At 50.5% G+C, this 18550-nt stretch overlaps 1 protein-coding gene and 1 long non-coding RNA gene across 2 annotated transcripts; both read right to left on the reverse strand.

Moving 5' to 3' along the window:
- LOC120649587 lies at window positions 1–2660 on the reverse strand. Its single transcript, XR_005665302.1, has 3 exons — window positions 2108–2660; window positions 1450–1594; window positions 1–462 (listed from the first exon to the last, which is right to left on the reverse strand). It is a non-coding gene; the product is annotated as an uncharacterized LOC120649587 (long non-coding RNA).
- Window positions 2661–14236: 11576 nt separating this feature from the next.
- Window positions 14237–18275, reverse strand: LOC120649588. Its single transcript, XM_039926426.1, has 5 exons — window positions 17772–18275; window positions 17411–17514; window positions 15427–17328; window positions 15210–15330; window positions 14237–15051 (listed from the first exon to the last, which is right to left on the reverse strand). Exons 1-5 carry the CDS (start codon window positions 17908–17910, stop codon window positions 14417–14419), a joined length of 2901 nt encoding a protein of 966 aa, XP_039782360.1. The 5' UTR covers window positions 17911–18275; the 3' UTR covers window positions 14237–14416.
- Window positions 18276–18550: the final 275 nt, after the last annotated feature.

An 18550-nucleotide genomic window follows, 5' to 3' on the forward strand; every position in this document is an offset into this window, starting at 1 on the left:
GCAGATGGTACAAGCATGACAGTTACTTGAAAATACACAAATACAACACGCCATGAAACATTAAGTTTTACAGACCGGGTTCAATTATACATACATAATTTACAACTTTACAAAAGATGCAGCCACAGATCAAAAGGGAAAGAACCTACATCTACACTACTACCACCATCACTGTCTTTGTCCAACCGGTCAGACCGGTTCCTTCAACCGGTCAGACCGGTCGCCACAACCATAACTCCCCCTACCAGTCAGACCGGTCCACTGACCGGTCCGACCGGTCCACGCAAAAACTGAGGGTGGTCAGACCGGTCCACGCAAAAACTAAGGGCTGCAAACTCGGCCCTCAAATGTGCAACCCAACTGACGCCCCAACCTAAGGGTATCTCTTCACAACCTGCCACCCCTCTGCATCACGGCAGACGAACTTGGCACAGCAGGGGCAGAAGTCAACGTCCTGGGGTCCTGAAATAATTTGGGGGCAACAAACCCTGAGCAACTAATACTCAGCAAGACTTACCCGACCAGTGGGTATACTTAGCCCACGTATCTAGACATGCAAAGCTTTTTAGCTAGTGGTTTGTTTTGCAGAAAAGCACTAGAAGTGCGTCCTTATTTTCTAAATTTTATCTCCCATTTATATCAATAGATTTACTAATCTACAATAATCAGGTTGAGTAAACCATTAATTAAATAACATCAGCCCTCATTGCATCAAATCTCCTTTTTCTCCATTTCCTTTCTACGATGTGACCAAGAGATCAAGGCTCTCATAACCGCGAGACACGGCGAATCGATCCTATTTAACCTTGCAAGGTGGACCTAACCAACACGGCACGTATAAGCCCCGTCGGACCACACGCACCAACCCTTCCCCTCCCCGCCTCGAACTACAGAACCGCCCCACCTACATATAGTCAGTCGAGCTCAATGAGAGACCACCAAAAGTAAACACATGCATCCCCAATTCTCCGCGACTACTGACTCGCCCTAAGGGGTGGTGATGAAGTTCTGTACTTTCGACGCGAGGCAGTACTAGGCTTACCGGTTTTGACTACCTCCTACTCCCGGCATGCAGTTAGTACAATTCAATCCCCGATCAGCACAGCCGACAACGGAACGGTCCTTAATTGACACAGACGGAGCTAAGGCACCCAGGAACCCTGTCCTGCTGCCATACCTATACATCATCATGATTCCCGGTCCAGTCTCCAATTCCCATTCATTCCATCTTGAATATAGTAAACCATATAATGTAATATAAAGACATCATATATCTCGTGAGTGACAGAAAAATCACTCGACTTCTATCGAGCCCTATTAAGCATAGCAGTGCTACCGACCTATCCATACTAGTACAAGGCCCAGAGAAACCTAGGGATCATGCATCTAAGGTTTCACAAGTAATAATCATATATAATGATTCATTGGTTGAAATAGTAGGACATGCACCGGGGTTTGCCTTCTGGCTGCTGCTCTACACTGGGGTGAACTTGGCCTTTGGCCGGGGTCTCACGCCTCTCCTCCTGCTGGGCCTGCTCTAATGGCTCTTGTGGCTCCACAACCACCTCGTAGACAACCTTCTCCGCTACAGCTTCTACACGTATGCATATGATATGAGAAATGCATGCATGATTCTAACTCTCTATTATGCATTTATCAAGCTATAAAGGTCTTTACTTAGCATAAACAAAAATTGTATGGAAAAAGTTGTCAAATAATACCATCCATGGCTCTATCCTATAGAGCATAAAAATACGAAGTTAACAAAACAGATTTTGCTTTTTTCTCCTATTTTTCTATAATTTTCTACGTATTTTACAAACGCTAAAGGTCTGTGCTGATCGGAGATCTGAAGTAAGGCCGGATGATCCGACCATCACCAGAAAGTTTTGGCTTCGGATTGCTGAAAAGTTCCCAGGGTCGGATGATCTGCCCATAGGCCGGATGATCCGGCCCAACAATACTTTTTGTCACTGGAAGTTGCCGGATGATCCGACTATAGGCCGGATGATCCGGACCTGAGAGGACGGCGGCGCGCGCAAGGCGTGCGGCGGCGCTCCGGCGAGGAAGCTTTGGGGGAAATGGGTGGGGAAGGTTGAGGGCTCACCGGGGAGTCGATTCTTGGGGTCCGGGGCGAGGAGAAACGGCCGGAGGGAGCTGATCGATGGCGGCCTCAAGCTTTGAGCGGCTCCAATGGTGAACGGCCGGAGGAGCTTCGATTGCCGTCGATTGGGCCGAGGAGGAGCTTGGCCAGGGGTTGGGGAAGATGGAGGAGGTGGTGGGAAACCTCCGGTTGCAAGGAGTCAAAACAGGGCGGCCGGACGATGGAGTTCCACGGTGAGGTCGAGTTTGGGCGAAACTCGAACTGACGGCTGGGGAATTCGGGATTCCCGGCGAGGTGAGGGTCATGGCTGTGGCTGGAGGGGTTGAGGAGGGAGCTAGAGAGGTGGTCCAGCTTTGGGTGCAGTGGATTTGAAATCCATGGAGAGGAGCTCACGGATTCGATCGGCGAACGCGAGTCGCTCACGCTCCGCCCATGGCGTCTGGACGGAGGAGGAGAGCGAGTTGAGCGAGGGAGAGAGAGTGCGCACGGGGTGGGTGAAGGGGAAGTGCTTGGCTTCAATGCGACGTACGGGAATGACCGGGGAATGGCTCGACGGCCGGCACGTTGCGGCAACCGGCGACGGAGTAGGTGAAACAGCCGTACATGGCCAGGTCCGGAACATCCGGCTCCCATCCGGATTATCCAGGCCCAGTTAAACACTGGGGTGTTACAGTCGGAGCGTGGCGCGTGGCCGCTTGCCGTCACGAACGACCTGTTGGTCTGCTCGTCGACTTCCGGCCGGCAACAAGGCTGCAAGCCTGCAACAGCATCCCAGGCTCGACGGTCAGCGATGACGCTCTGTTCACAGTGCTCGGAGGAGGGTGCGGCCGATCAGGATGTCCGGTCGCCAACTCGCCATTCACATTCACCAGAGCGCGGCCGCGCCGAGCAGGGTTCGTCTCTGTCAGTTGCTCTGCATTGTCCTGCTGGTCTTTAGTTGCTTTCTTCTTCAGAGTTTTGGTCACTGATGACATGTTGTCTACCTATTTGGCAGCCGGCAACCAATACTGACAGACCAAATGCAGGACAATCAGCTTGTTTCTTCCTGCTCTCCCTCAAAGCTTCATCGATCATTACAGACTAGGAGCAGCTCAAGTACCTGCAGACCAAGATAGGAGAAAGAAGCTCAGGTACGTGTTTTTTTTTTTGAAGAAACAGGAGGGGCAAGATGCCCCTACTGGATACTATATATAACTAGGTGTATAGTCCGCGCATTTGCGCGGCTAGTATTGAAAATTCAAAAATTTGCATGTCGTTGTGACTTTACTTAAAGGTTATACTATTTTCTTTTGCCATACATCATTCTGTTCATTATCATTAATTATGTCTTATTGTTGATTAAAACAATTCAACTATGATCTACCTATAATAACAATTTGATTTGTTGAGCTTTAATAATATTATGCAGATAATCATTCTTATTTTCATTTTATTTTGATTGACTGTTGTTAACTTTAGTTTCTATTAATAGTATATATTTGTAACTGATACATAGCTAAATGGTATTTTATACTTAATTTTTCATAATGGAATTGGTGGGTGATTTTTAATTAGGCACAGGGGTATTTTATGCTAATTTTTACTGTAATGGCAGTGGTGGCTAATTTTTATTTTTCTATTTTTTTCGATTAACGTGAGAATTTCTAGGCATTGAGAGCGAACGTGAATTTCTAGACATTGAGAGCGAACGTGGAGGCTACGTTTATTGGCCAAATAATAAGATAACTAGGCAAGCCACTCGCGCATTTGCGCGGCTAGATGTTACCATCTCAAGTGTTACATTTGTAATTTTTTATTTTTTCTATTTGTTACTTGTGCTGCTATTTTTTTATATATAAGATTACACTTTTTTGTGAAGACTGGAAGACGCTGGGGAGATTAATCAACCAATGATTGCAAGATGCAGGCGTCGAAGAGAAATCAATCTATGACTTCAAGACGCCAGAATCAAGCACCTGAGAGGCTGTGTGGTTGAAACACCTTCGAGGAATCACGGCCGATCAAACAGCGGTGGTTCGGATGGCAATCGCCGTGGTGGCCGTGGATGTCCTGCTTGGTTCTGCGTGACTGGGACAAAACTGCACTATCGAGACGCGGCCGCTGATGTCATCAAAATATTTAAAATAAGTAGATATATCTCCTATATATGATGAAAGTGATCGGGTGCTCTAGCCTAAGAGGGGGAGGGGGTGAATTAGGCACTAATAAAAACTTAGACCTATGGTTCCAACTAGTTTGCACAAAACTTAAACTAAAACATGCTATCTAGATGTGCAACTAGGTTGTTCTAGTGTGAAACCCCTATCCCAAAAGAGTTTAGCAACCTATAGCCTTTCCTATCAAAAAACTACTCTATGAAAGTAAAGGCATACAAATTGCTAGTATGAAATACGGAAGCTTAAAGAACGAGATAGGAGATAGCAAACTCTTGACGCGGGTGTTTATCACGTAGTTCGGTTAGCCACAAAGGCACACCTACATCCACGTTGTTGTAGCACTCACTAAGAGTATAGCTACTCGGCCACCAAGTCTCTTCCGTGAACACAATCACGGTCACCTTGGCCCCGGGTTCCACTAAGGAGCTTCTCCACAAAGGATGGGGGTCTCCACGTCCCCCGCACAAAGATGTCGTCGTCGCTCCATACCAAGTCGGAGGGTCGATGACGTTGCCGGTGAGATTCACGTTCCAAGGTGCCGGCGCACCAAACTCTTGTTTTGGTTCACTAGAGAACCACAGCACAAAGGCTCTAAGCCTTGCAAACTCACTCACTAAGAGCTAATCCTTTACACAACACTCTCAAAGTGTGCTAAGGGCTAATGATATGATCTTAATGCTTTTGTATGGCTTGGAGATGTTCTTGGGTGTGTGTGGGATGTCCAGCAACTCCAGCAAGCTTCAAATGGCCGGGGTGAGGCGTATATATAGGCCACCAAGTCTTGTAGCCGTTGCTCCAACGGTCAGCTGAAAATCTGCATATCACCGGAAGAACCGATGCCTCTGGCAGGGGTAGCGTCGGTTCTTCCGGTCACTCATAAACCGAAGTAGCCGTTGAAGTCCTGACAGCTGATGCAGTGACCACCGGTTGAACCGATGCTTTGTTCCGATGCATCACCGGTTCATCCGGTGCTTAAGGATCTTTCCTGGGCGCTGACGTCATTGCACCGATGGTATACTCTAATGCTCCGTCGGTTGAACCGGTGCTGAAAAAACTTCTCCTGGGCTCTTGACATAGTCTCTGAAACATAGGACGCCCAATGCACCGATGCCCCTTTTTGACCCGACGGTTCAACCGGTGCCTATAGGCTGACTTGGCTTCGATTCCCTTCTGCACCAAACTTCATAGCGCCGGTTCTTCCGACAAGCGTCGGATGGACTGATGCCCTTGACGTCGGTTCTTCCGGTGCTCCTGATCCGAAGAGCTTTCAGGGCGCTGCCCTGAGACCCGCGAGGGGCGGCTCCCCCTCGACCCCCGTCCGCTAACCGGGCCTTCGGGCCTTGCTACGCCTATCTTCTCTTTCTCTTTGTCATCACTTAAACCTAAAAGCCTGAGAATAATCATCTTAACAATCATATTAGTCCAAGTGTTGTGTTGTCATTCGATCACCAAAATCACTTGAAATGGCATAAAAGGTGCCATGTTCCTTACATATGGACACGTGATGATATATATAATGTTGTCTCCTAGCTAGGTGACTCATGCTATCAATACAAAATCTCCTAGCTATGGGTATTTTTATTTTAATTATTCAATAATAGTAATGGTGGATATTTTTTAATTAACATAGGGGTATTTTAGACCATTTTTTATCATAATGGCAGTGTTGGGTAATTTTTTTCTTCGATTAACGTGAGAATTTCTAGGTCTTGAGAGCGAACGTGGAGATTCCTTTTGATGGCCAAATAATAAAATAATAGAAGATAAGAAAAAAAACAGACAAAGCTAGGGACTGTGAGAAATCACAGCCCAATTACAGAAGTCTATGGGACAAAAAAAGAAATGAAAAAAAAGAAGTGAGAAAAAACAAGGGGGAATGGCTACTGAATCGGACTGCACGATTGATTATGCCAATCATTTCGGGTTCTCACTGGATGAGATTGTTGGGTACCACGTTCAAATGAAGGCATGGACATTGACAGAGTGCCGGTGTTTTAGAAGAAGCGGTCTGCACTCTGCATGTTCAGTCTTCAGAACAGTTGAACAGCTGTTGGCCGCGAGGTGTAATCAGAGAAGGCGGGGGAGACACAGCCCCGCTGAGATATAGGCAATGGGCAAGTTCACGGACAAACCTTCCTTCAGCAGGTTCAGAAGTAGGCAGCGGGGCCCAAATTAAAGCAGTAGCAGCTGGAACCGATGCTTCTCGCCAATACCAAAACCTGGCACCCAACGAACCAGAGTTCCCCCATTGTCTTTCTCCTACCGCACGCTTCATTCCCGTGCGTTCTCATTCTCAAGCATCGTGTATCAGCCCTATGTTGATTAACTAGTTAAATATGTCATCATGTGCATCTTAAAACATTAAGCATAATTAACTCGCAATTAAGGAGAGAGTTAAACCTTAGGCTAATCCACTATTTTGGTAGTGGCGGACAGTCCGCCCCTATACGGCGGACGGTCTGCGACCTTGCCACGTGGCCGACCACGGTTCACCTCGGGCACATCGAATTCACTACCACGTCACCCTATCCGCGGACAGTCCGCGCATCACTCGCGGACGGTCCGCCAGTGCATCTCTGGTGCATGTCATGCGCGCAGAGTCTGGGCGCCACGTCCTACCCTCGGGCCCCACTCGTCAGCCCGACCCCTCTTCACCTGGGAACCATCTCCCAGCCCTCTCTCTCCCTCCCACTCTCCCCAAACACTTCTCTCTCTAGCTAACCCATGGAGGAGCTCCCCTTCCTCCTCTCTTGCCATTGAAGCCCTACCTCGCCGGAGCATCGCCGGAGAACGCCAAGAGACGACGCCGACGAGCTACACCGCCCCGATCTCCTCTTCTTCCTTGGGGAGGAGCTCCCCCCCAACGAGTTCTTCTTCTACTCCATCTCCTCCTTCAAGCCCCAAGTAAGGAAGACGACCCCGAGCTACTCCAAGCCTTCCCCGTCGCCTTGAAGCCCTTGCCGGTATCCTAATCGACGCCGATGAGTGTTTCCCCTCCCCGATCCATCCCCCATTGCCCTAGGATTTGAAGCCAAGAACTCACCTAGAGCCCAATCACCATTGTTGACCTAGAGCTTCGAAACCCTAATGCATGTGAGATTTAGTTACTAAAGTGAACTCTCTAGACTTCCAGAAACCTCTAGGATCAAACCCCACCCCAAACCGTGGCCGGAATCGCCGGCGGCGAACTCGCCGGTGAGCCTCCGCCGTGTCGCAGATAGTCCGCCCGACATGGCCGGACGGTCCGCCAGCTCCTGACAAAAACCAACAGAGACTCTGCACGATTCTTAGCCTTTCACAAATTGAGAGGTGGACGGTCCGCTCATCCCACGCGGACGGTCCGCGATTTAGTCAGAGAGCATGTTTTCCACCCAGCATGGTCCGAGACTGACCGGAGGACGGTCCGCCACTCGGTCCGCCGTTCAGACAGGACAGTCCGCTCATCCCACGCGGACGGTCTGCGATTTAGTCAGAGAGTATGTTTTCACCCAACACGGTCCGTACCTGACCGGCGGACGGTCCGCCAAATGGTCCGCCGTTTAGAGCCGGACGGTCCGCTTCTCCCAAGCCGGACGGTCCGCATTTAGTTGTTCTTTACCCTTACACTTAGCTATGATTAATCCACATATGTACTACATGTCTAGCCCCTTTTATCATAGTTTTGCAATGTTAAATCATACCTTCTCATACCATTTGCATACCATGTCAATCATTCATGGCATATTTATTTATCATGCATCATTGCACTCGTGTAGAGACCGTGACGCCGGAGCAAGAGGAGCTTGAACCGGAGATCGTTGGAGACTCTACTCCCGTCGAGACTCAAGACAGACCGTGTTGGGTGAAAACATGCTCTCTGACTAAATCGCGAGCTATAGGATATCATCTTTAGATGAGTATGCTTGAATAGGTGTCACGAACTGTATGCTTAGACATGCTTAGCTACGGTACAAGACGAGAGGTGGCAAGGTCACCACCACTCGCGAGCTATAGGATGTTTGATTAATTTATATGATTAGTCAAGAATGGATAAAAGTTGAGCAAATATAAAAGATGATTCGGACTTGGGCAAGTATGATAGGGCCATGTTGGGATGGAGCTCACATGGTTAGTCTTGATTGAGTTGATTAAGGATCGATGCGTAATCGCTTTGATACTTGAGCACCTTTCCGTACAAACCACATACTATATAATGGAACGGCAAGCCAACTAGCATAAGTCACACCTTGCCTTGATCGGATTCGGTGCGAGTTGTGGTGGAGTGCGATTGGCGTTTCCGGTGCACTTGTCATTCTCAACCGTTCGCTCATAGTCGGTTGTGTTTGTGCGAAAGATTGAGGCATGAAACAACACTTATCCTTGGCCGTGGGTATGGTCGTTGGTCTTGTTCTCGTGTTGGAAAAGTTGTACACCCCTGCAAGGTTTTCGATCTATTGCAATAGCCGCGCTCTCGGACATTGAGCATGCTCTTGTACTTTGACTTTAACGTAGAGTTACCGAGGAAGTTCATGGAAGATTGAGTTTATGATTTATGAACACCTTACTTATGCAATTGTTTGATGCATGCTTTAGAGATCATAGATACTCTGTCTTTTGTTTATTACAACTTGATCAAAGTTAGATGCTTTTTGCAAAAGTTAAATACCGTACCCTATCCTTGCTACTAACCAAATGCATTTTTCTTGAGGTCGGGATATTATATATCCATATTGGATAAGTCCTGCGAGTACCTTTTGTACTCATGTTGCTATCGTTAAAGTTGTTGCAGGTGATGCGCAGCCGGAGGCCGTGTTCGGCTACTTTTACCCCACGGACGGAGGTGCGGGTGAGGAGTAGATGGCCGGTGGCTATGTGAAGGGCATTATCGGCATATAGTGTTACCATCTTATTTTGCGATATGTATGGAGTGCTAGTAGTAGAACTTTCCGCTGCAAAAACTCTGAGGACTTGTTGTATTAAACTTTGAACCGCTTTGTAATATAATCGCATGTGTTGGACGTGCCTATGTAATGGTGTTACTGTTGTGCTCGTGAAATGTGTTTAAATCCTGGACGGTGCTCATGACACATTCTAAGAACTACCGGGGTTGGTTCCCTCTAATCAAATTGATCAATGGACAATGACTTGGGCTGGTTCCTCACACATCGCGTGCCCAAAGCTTCCTGCCAATTTCCGCGAACTTGTAACTGCGGCAAGAGACATTCAGGCAAGAGACATTGTCACTGCGGCAAACCCTACAAGCTTGTAAGAGCGAGGCCATCCTGTGGCGCTATCGCCTGCCCAGCGCGGATAGCTCCCTGATAGATACTTGTGTTCTATATTTTCTTTGGCAATGTAATCCCAGCCTCATGCTCTCAAGGCTCTCAAGGCAGTGAACAAGAAAAGAAGAGGGTTTCTGTGGGCCGGGGAGAAAGAGGCGTCTGGCGCGCAGTGCTTGGTCGCATGGGACGATGTGTGCCTGGACAAGGCCGCGGGTGGTCTCGGGGTCAAGGACCTGCAGACACAGAACACTTGCCTCATGCTGAAACTACTTCATAGATTGCACACTGCGACCACCTCCTCCTGGGCACGCTGGGCAAGGGAGCGAGTTTGCATGGCCACAATGGAAGGGAGCATAGAAGGGGAACACTGGATTGCGTTGAGAGCACTACTGCCACTATATAGAGCCATCACCACCTGCAGCGTTGTCAGTGGGAGGGACACGTCGTTTTGGTCAGATGCTTGGCTCGGGGAGGACGATCTTGCCACTAGGTTCCCGGTGCTGTTCAGCCATGTGAAGAATGCAGAAGCAAGCGTCCGGGACATGGTGGAAGCAGGCGTGGAGCCATGCCTAGTGCCTAGGCTCACGCCACAGGCGAGGGAGGAACTCAGGGAATTGCAGGCGGCACTCTCGCAGGTTACCTTGCAGGAAGGAGGAGACCAACGCTACTGCCCTATGGCGGATGAGAATAATAAGTTGCTAAGTAAGCCTCTGTATCAAGTATTGTGGGCGCACAGTGACAACATGGACGCCCGCGCGGCTTTTGTCTGGGAAAGTAGAGCACCTCCCCGTGTTCAATTCTTCGGATGGCTTGTCAACAGAAGCCGACTCCAATGCCGGGCCAACCTAGCCAGAAGGAAGATTGTGCCTGATGATAGATGTGAGGTCTGTGGAGAATCAACTGAAACTACCGCCCATATACTATTGCAATGCGAGTTTGCAGCCCGCTTCTGGGAAGAACTGGGAATGGACATCTCATCGAGCGACACAGATAGCGTGCTTCTGCGGATCTCTCGACCACAGGCGATGCCAGAGAAGCACTTCAGTACCTTCATCTTGCTGTGCTGTTGGGAGCTGTGGAAACGCCGCAACAATGTGGTGTTTCGGGGAGAAAGAGCGACGATTCAAGAGACGCTGAGGGCCTGCCGAGCAGATGTAGAGCTATGGAAACATAGACTACGCCAAGAAGACCGCTGGGTAGTGGCGGCCTGGTGCGCGAGGCTGCATAATGGCTAGATAAGCTAAAAAACGTGTTTGGTGTTGGAGTTGAGTGGGTGACACTTTTGGCAAGTGTTCGCCAACTGTAAAACTTTCTTGAATTCAGCCATTTGGGGCAATTTGGCAATACAATCAGGTGGGGATCCTCTCCCCCCGTTGACAGTAAAAAAAAAATCCCAGCCGCAGATCCTCCCAGCTGTCGCCGGACAGGCTTGCGTGAGAAGCCTTCTTCAGGGACTTGCCGCCGCCTCCGCCTCGCCATGGGCATCCTGTCGCCGACGAGGTTGATTGGGTGGCCGCCACGCCGGAGCATGAAGCTGCCACTACGGATCCAAGCAACATCAAGGCGGATCCGGAACTTGAGCCATTGCTGTGTTCGCTCTCTCTGGGCCACCGTGCAATTTCGTCCTGCGCGGCAACGGAACTTGAGCAGTAGAAACTAGAAAGCCCACGCTGGCGGCGGCGAGGTGATAGCCGTCGGCCCAACGGACGCTTGCACGGACCAGAGCTCGCCATGGCTCTTCTCGAAGGAAGCGATGACGAATCCAAGTTCCCCGCGTCCTCGACCGACGAGCTCGCGGACGTGCTCCACCACGCCGGCCACCACCATCGCGGACGAGCTGATGACGAGGACGACCGACTCCGCCTAGAGCAAAGCAACCCCTCCGGATCTTTTTGTTTTTTTTAAAAAAAAAAGCGCCCGATCTGGACCGTACAACTCCTATCCGACGGTTGAGAAGAAATACCGTCCACCCCCCGTCCACCCCGGCTCGGCATTTACGTGCCGCCCGGCCGTTGGCTTCCCTCTCCTTCCATCTCCGTCGTGCAAGCAACGTGGACGCCTGTTTCCTGCTCGGAGTTGCGAACGGCAGCAGGCGTCCCCAGAACTCCGGTGTCCGCTTGCGCTTCGACTAGCTAGCTCGACGGAGCGCCGCCGGGTTCCGACCAGACCATCGCTTAGTTGAGACTTGAGAGTTCATCTCCTTCCTCCTGGACGCCGAGCCTCCGTGAAGCCTCAAGCCTCTGCTTGCATAGGCCATGAATTGAACACCAAGCCAAGTGCAACCCGCAGCAATTCGAGGTGCAAGCCGTCGATCGGCCCCATGGACGCCTGCACGGACAAGAGCTCGCGACGGCGTCCGGGCGCTGTTCTCGAAGGAAGCGGCGGCGAATCGAAGTTCGCCGCGCCCTCGACCGGCGAGCCCGCGGGCGTGCTCCACTGCGCTGGCCTGGACCTCCGGCCTCCGGCATGGGGGGCTAGCGCCATGCCGGCATGCCATCCAGCTCCCGCGCGGGCCTGAGTCCTCCAGTTTTCTCCGAGGGGACACGCGCCCGATCTCCACCGTACGAGTCTGATCTAACGGTCTAAAAGACCCAGGGCGGACGGTATTTGAAATACCGTCCACCCCGGTCGGCGCCTCGACTCGCCGGAGCTCCGGCCTTGAGCCTGTGCGCGAACACCGAGCACCCCGCGTCCGCAGCACGCTGGGGCTCGCCGGAGCGCCGACGCGTTCCGGCTAGCGCGCATGTCGTACATGCGACCAGACGCCTGCCCCCTGCTCGGCGCTGCGAACCACGGCGGGACGCTGCCTCCGCTCTGCGCCTCGGCTAGCTCGACGGAGCGCCGCCGCGTTCAGCAATCACTTGAGAGTCCATGTCCTTCCTCCTGGACCCCGGGGCCTCTGTAGTGAAGGCGTGAAGCCTCTCTGCTGCTTGTACCTTTCCTCGATTCGTTGCTTTTGGAATTCAGAAAGCCAAGTCAAACAAAAGCATCATGTGGCGGTGGCAGATTGGCACTTGTTGCCTCAAGGTCTTCGAAGCCTATTTATTCCGACGAATTAGCACAATACTGCTGCAGATTAAGCATCAGTCATTAGTTCCGGAGATGGAAGCTGTGTTGTTGTCTGAAGATCTATTTCTGAAATTGTCGATATTAACACTGACGGGCCTTTCAAGTGGCAGAATCAGCCAACGTAAGTCTCTCTCTAAAAGAAAACACACTGACAGGCCTGCATCAGTGGCAGTTCATGTCGATGCGAAAGAAATTGGCGTGATCTACTGACATGCCTGCATGCTCTGGCGCTCACCCTGGCTGCTCTGGCCAGGTCTGCACCAGCTCGTAATCGGATAGCTAATTGCGGATGTACGCTAGCGTGATGTGAACACGAGGATGCAAGGCAGTTCATCTGTTACCCTGCCGCGCTACCTGTTGAAGCTGGCTGCCTGAACATCAATGGCGTAAACGATGCTGGCCTGATTCTCACAGGGCGCTTCACCTGCGTCGTCGAGAAAATCACAGCACACGCCATGGGCTGCCCGACGAAGAGAAGAGGCACCCTTCCGGAGTTACGTCGTTCAAGCGAATTCGGAGATACCCGGAACCCTTAGATAGACCTCGCAGCTTTACTTCAAGCCATGGCACCTTTCTGATCATTTTCTATAGTGTATTTATGTTGTTATTCAGTTTTACTCTCATGTGTTGAGTACGAACTAGGCAGTGGGCACTAGCTAGCTAGAAACTAGAAAGGTGATAGCCGTCGGCCCAACGGACGCTTGCACGGGCCAGAGCTCGCCAGGGCTCTTCTCGAAGGAAGCGACGACAAATCCAAGTTCCCCGCGTCCTCGACCGACGAGCTCACGGACGTGCGCCACCACGCCGGCCACCACCATGGCACTGGTGCCAATCCGGCTCCGGCGCGGCCGCGCCTGCCTGGTGACGACGGCCACCGATTCCTCCTAGAGCAAGCACTCCCGATCTTTTTATTTTTTTTAGAGAAACCGCCCAATCTGGACCGTACAATTCCTATCCAGCGGTTGAGAAGACCTAGGGGTGGACGGTATTTCAAATACCGTCCACCCCCGTCCGCCCGGGTCGGCAATTGCGAGCCGCCCGGCCGTTGGCTTCCCCCATTGGCAAGCGTGTGGTGTCGAGCTGCGCGGCTGCACCGGTGCGCGCGCGTGCCGCCGACACCTGAACGCCCAGTCACCACTTCTGCAGCTGCGCCGCGTGAGCTCCGTGAGTCCGGTGTCCACGACACGGGGTGGCTCGCCGGAGCGCCGGCCCATCGCGGGAAGCGCGCACGTCGTGCCTGCGCCTGTCTCCTGCTCGGAGTTGAGAACCGCAGCAGGCGCTCCCAGAACTTCGCCTCCGCTTGCGCTTCGACTGGCTAGCTCGACGGAGCGCCGCCGGTTTCAGTCGTTCAGACCATCGCTTAGTTGAGAGTTCATCTCCTTCCTCCTGGATGCCGGGCCTAGCTCCGTGAAGCCTCAAGCCTCTGCTTGCACATGCCATGAATTGAACAGCAAGCCAAGCGCAACCTGCAGCAATTCGAAAGGCTTGATAGATCTCTGTTCGATTGGCTGCGCCTGTCTCCGTCCCCCTGACCATCCCAGTTCCTGTGGTATCTTCCCTTTTCGTTGCACTGGAACCAATTTGTTACCACCAGTCACTGAAGAATTTTGATTGTGATGTCACAGTACAGCACAAACTCTGGACAATGAAAACAAAGACTTGGGGGCTTGCAGTCATTAATAGAAGCCTGTCTAGCAGAACACGAACTCGAAACTTACAATCAGGAGTAACGGTGCCCAAATTATGCTAGAATACTTATTTGAATATTACCAAAGATCACGCAGGTACACTCTTTTTATATATGTACAGAAACTCATAAAAGTTAGTCAAGCCTCACAGGCACAGTACCCATGGCGTAATGATACACCAATAAGCTCCCTTGCTACATCAGTGATGATACCACCCAGTATGTTCTTTTCTAAATCCATGACGACTTCATTCTTCTCTATCGGTAACTCCCATATGCGGTTCCAACCAAAGTCCCACACCGAGTTCGCATCCGAATGTGTACTTTCAATGCCACTGAGGAGTACCATTTTCAAGTTTTCAGCTGTGCTATTGTCACTCTGTTGATGAGGTTTCTTGGGGATGTTCAGAGACTGAATGTCGCCGTCCAATTCTCTGATAAGATCATCCAAGGTCTGTAGTTTTGGATTAGCAACACGCTTCATGCTAACATCGACCATCGCCTCAGTTCGTTTCCGTTTCCTTCTGATTATTTCCCGTCCTACGTCTGAAAGAACCTTGTTTCCTTTGTCTAACCACTTCCCTGTGTTCACATGGATAACACTGACTGGATGGAGTCCGGTTATCGCCTTAGCAGATTCGAGTAAGTAGGGATCCTTCAGCAACATTTCCATAAGCAAGAGTTGGTTCTCCGTGAATGAATCACATGAAACAACATTCATCTTGTGATTTGTCGAATCTTTAAGGTTATCAGGCTTCATGATATGATCCAAACCTGCAATAACAGAACAAGGTTGTCCATTCAACAATAACAACAACAATAATCCAACGCCTTGGTTCAGGCATGTAGATTTCTATAAGTAAACATCAGCTTCATAAATTCTTTCAATTTACTATAAAGTAAACAACTGGTTCTACAAAGAGTATGTGTACCATTTCTTGATTGGTCATTCACTTCTTTCATTTGTTGCAGTTGTTGCTCCTGTGGCTCTCCCTTAGAAGTTGTTTCTAGTATCTTTGTAGTCTCACTGGATGTGTGATCGACTTCGTCATCCTGCATGTTTGGAGCAGCAAAAAAAAAAATCATCAGCATTGTAAATATTTTTTTCTGTAATAATTCATGCAGAATGCTCTCATTCATAAAACTTACATTTGTCTCAGCAATTGAATCAGCAGTGTTATGTTCAACAGTAGTGATTGGATCAATGATTTCTTCAGTGAATTGCTTTTCAGATTGTTCTGGCGAAATCCTACTAGTAGTGCTGCTATCTTCCATCTCTGCTGCAGATTGTTTGAATACGCCATCATCACCGGACGTGTTATCTGGCGGTTTATGAGCCCCAGTATCATCTACTTTTGTGTCCTCTCCATTCTTCAGTTTTATCATTGTAATATATTCAAACTTCTCTTTCATATGCGTTGGTTTCGATTTCAGTGACCTCTTGTGTTCTAGATTCTGACTGCATGTTTCACTCTGTGACTGTGTTGGGTGATAATTCAGACTGGCTGTTTCACCCTGCGTTTGGTTATAATTTTGCACCTTCTTTTCCATGATGTGTTTATCTGCCGGCTTACTTTGCGGTTGCCTTCTCATTTGATCTGTCCTGACAGTCCTACCATTCTTTCCTCGAGTCTTGTTTTCAGGAGTGGCAAGGTTCTCCTTGTTAAACTTCTCTCTCGTCCTCCTTGTCTGTTCACTGTCTCTCTGTTTTATGCTTGTCGGTTGCTTCTTTCCGAGCTTTTGTTTATTTTCTTGAACAATGTATTTCTCTTCTGTGACTGGTTTGTTCTTTGCATTCTTCCTAAGTCTTTGCAGGAAATTTGTCCTTTTTCCTGCACTGATGGCTGTTTTTTGCTGGTTGCTGTCTTCAGTCAATTTCATGCCCTGATGGACGATTTTCTCATCAACTACTTGGCTTAGATTAACTCTTCTCTCTGTCCCTTCCTCTTTACTTAACACCTGTCTCATGGTTTGCCTTGTTTGCTTGTCAGCCGTGAGATGTGAAAATCTATTAGACAGTACATGTTCTTCAGACTTTGTCAAGGTAATGTTCCACTCTCTCGTCTGAAAATTCTTGATTTGTCCTTTGGATGGAACCCGTTCCGAAGCTATAATCCGTATTGGTAATGTGCCAACCATCGGATTTGTCGCCGTCACCCTTCTTGGTACTGCTTCAGGTTTTACAAACCTCTCTGTCCCCTTGCGCTCTGCGACTGCCTTTGCTGATGGAAGGTTCTCTAGCCCCATCAGCTTGGCAATCAGACTGGGCGTCCTCACCTTTGAACCATCCTTCTCACCACTTGCAGCATTGCTCTTGGAATTGTTTGTGGCAGTAGTAAGCTGCAAAGGTGAGCTTCGGTTTGATCTGTAATTCTGAGACAAGCTGTGAGGAACGATCTGCATAAAAGCATCTGATGTGCTCTTTGCATCGTTGCCCTGCTCGGTCTCTGAACCATCGTCGAGGATCTCCACCAACCTTGCAGAAGCAGACCTCGTCGAACGCGGCGTCGCGCTCTTCCAATTCTCCTTGCCACCCTCCAGCAGCAAAACCTTGCCGTTCCCTGAGTTTTCCAGGTAATCCGAGGCATCTTGGAGCATCATAAGCATGCCCAGCGACTCCTCCAGGTCCATGGCGCCTCTGAGCAGCTGCGTTCCAATCTCGACCGATCCCCTCCTCACGCCACCGGAGGAGTAGGCCATGAGAATGTCGTTCAGCTTCTGGACGCCGATCGCCACCTTGCCGACGTGCGCGCCGTGAGTCGGGAGGTGGCGCGCCTGCGTCGTCCTACTCCTGCCGGGGTCGCCGAAGAGCACGGAGCCGCCGGCGCCCTGCCGCGCCACGAGCTGGACGTTCTGGAGCTTGCCGCTGGTGCTGAGCGCGAGGGCCAGCGCCATCTGCACGTCAACGCCGGCGTTGGCCGCGGGCGCTGTCCGCTTGCTTCCTCCGGCACCTCCTTGGAATGGCACGATGGCGTGCAACTGGGCAACGGCCGGCGCGTCATGGCGGCGCGCCTTCCCGGGTCCAGCACTGGAGCTGCTGCCTTGCCGGTACTGCAAGTGCAGTAAAGATTGTTAAATGAGAGGCAAAATTGAGAACAATAAGTATTCGATCGTTTGAAGCTTCGCTGCTTACTAGTGATTTATTTGCTGCTGCTTCTGATCTTCCTACCCGGGGAGCTGGAGCTGCTTGTTGAGGCTTCTGAACTTGAAGTGGTTTACGAGAATTTGAATAGGCATCTGGAGAACATGACAAATACTAAATAATCCACTACTACTACGTACTATCATCTGAACATGGTGTTCTTCTGAATAACAAACAAATGCATCCAAAAATGGAATTCCAGCCTCCAAAATAGGAACTCCAAAAGCAAAAGCACAGTGCCAGCCACGTTTTGTTTTCAGAAAAGGTGAGAGAAGAGAGGGAGGAACACAATGCCAGTGCAAAGCGAACATACCGACGGCCGAGAAAGCGCCGGCGAGCAAGCGAAACTTACCCCGAGGCGCGGCGGCGTTGGCGGTGCCGCGCTGCGCCGGCGGCGGCGCCGACTCGAACCCGAGGCGCTCCCGGCGGCGGCGGAGGTCCTTGAGCAGCTTCTGGGCGAAGTCGGAGCCGAGATCAGGCACCTTGGCCATCTCCCCGCGGCGGAGGAGGAATCGAGGCCCCGCTGGCCCGCTCCTCTTCTTCTCCCTCCCCCACTGGGCACTGCACCATGAACCTCAGAACCTCTCTCTCGTCAGCTGGTCAGCCAGTTAGGTGCGTGAGAAGCAGACGGGGCGTTCCCTCGGGTTGGTGCGCGAGGGGCGGGCGTTCCAGGGCTTTCGTTGCCTTCAACCTCTTTCCTCACCGAGTCCTGCGGCGAGCGGGGGAAGGAGAGGGTGAGGTGTCTCGTCCGGGGAGAGCCGCCATGTCAATCTCTTGCGCTGGGTGCTTTCGGTTGGGGTGTGAATGGGAGGATTGCCTTGGAAGTCACGGCCACCTGCTGCTGCTTCTGGTTGCATCGCATTCCATCCCCGGTTCACCCCCGTCGCAAGCAATGCCCCGCGTCTGGATTCTCTTGTAGGCTTGTAGCTTTCAGTTAGGTGGTAGTGGGAGTGATCTCATTTGACCATGATGTGGATTTGTCGAAAACGCGAAGGACTTTGCTGTGACTTTATGTTTATTTTTTTTTGATACGGCTTTTAAGGTGGATGGAATATGATTTTTTATTATCTTAAAAGAAAAGAGATGTTAGAAAGCTAATCAAAGGGTCATAAATGAAGATGATGTGATTTA

Source organism: Panicum virgatum, chromosome 9K, assembly GCF_016808335.1.
Source record: "Panicum virgatum strain AP13 chromosome 9K, P.virgatum_v5, whole genome shotgun sequence".
Classification (NCBI taxonomy): domain Eukaryota; kingdom Viridiplantae; phylum Streptophyta; class Magnoliopsida; order Poales; family Poaceae; genus Panicum; species Panicum virgatum.

Coding starts and splice junctions, on each gene's coding strand:
- LOC120649588 (XM_039926426.1), bottom strand. CDS start 17,910: ATGGCCAAGGTGCCTGATCTCGGCTCCGACTTCGCCCAGAAGCTGCTC. Junction 17,515..17,771: donor CAACGCCGCCGCGCCTCGGG/GTAAGTTTCGCT, acceptor CATGTTCTCCAG/ATGCCTATTCAAATTCTCGT. Junction 15,052..15,209: donor GAATGACCAATCAAGAAATG/GTACACATACTC, acceptor CTGTTATTGCAG/GTTTGGATCATATCATGAAG.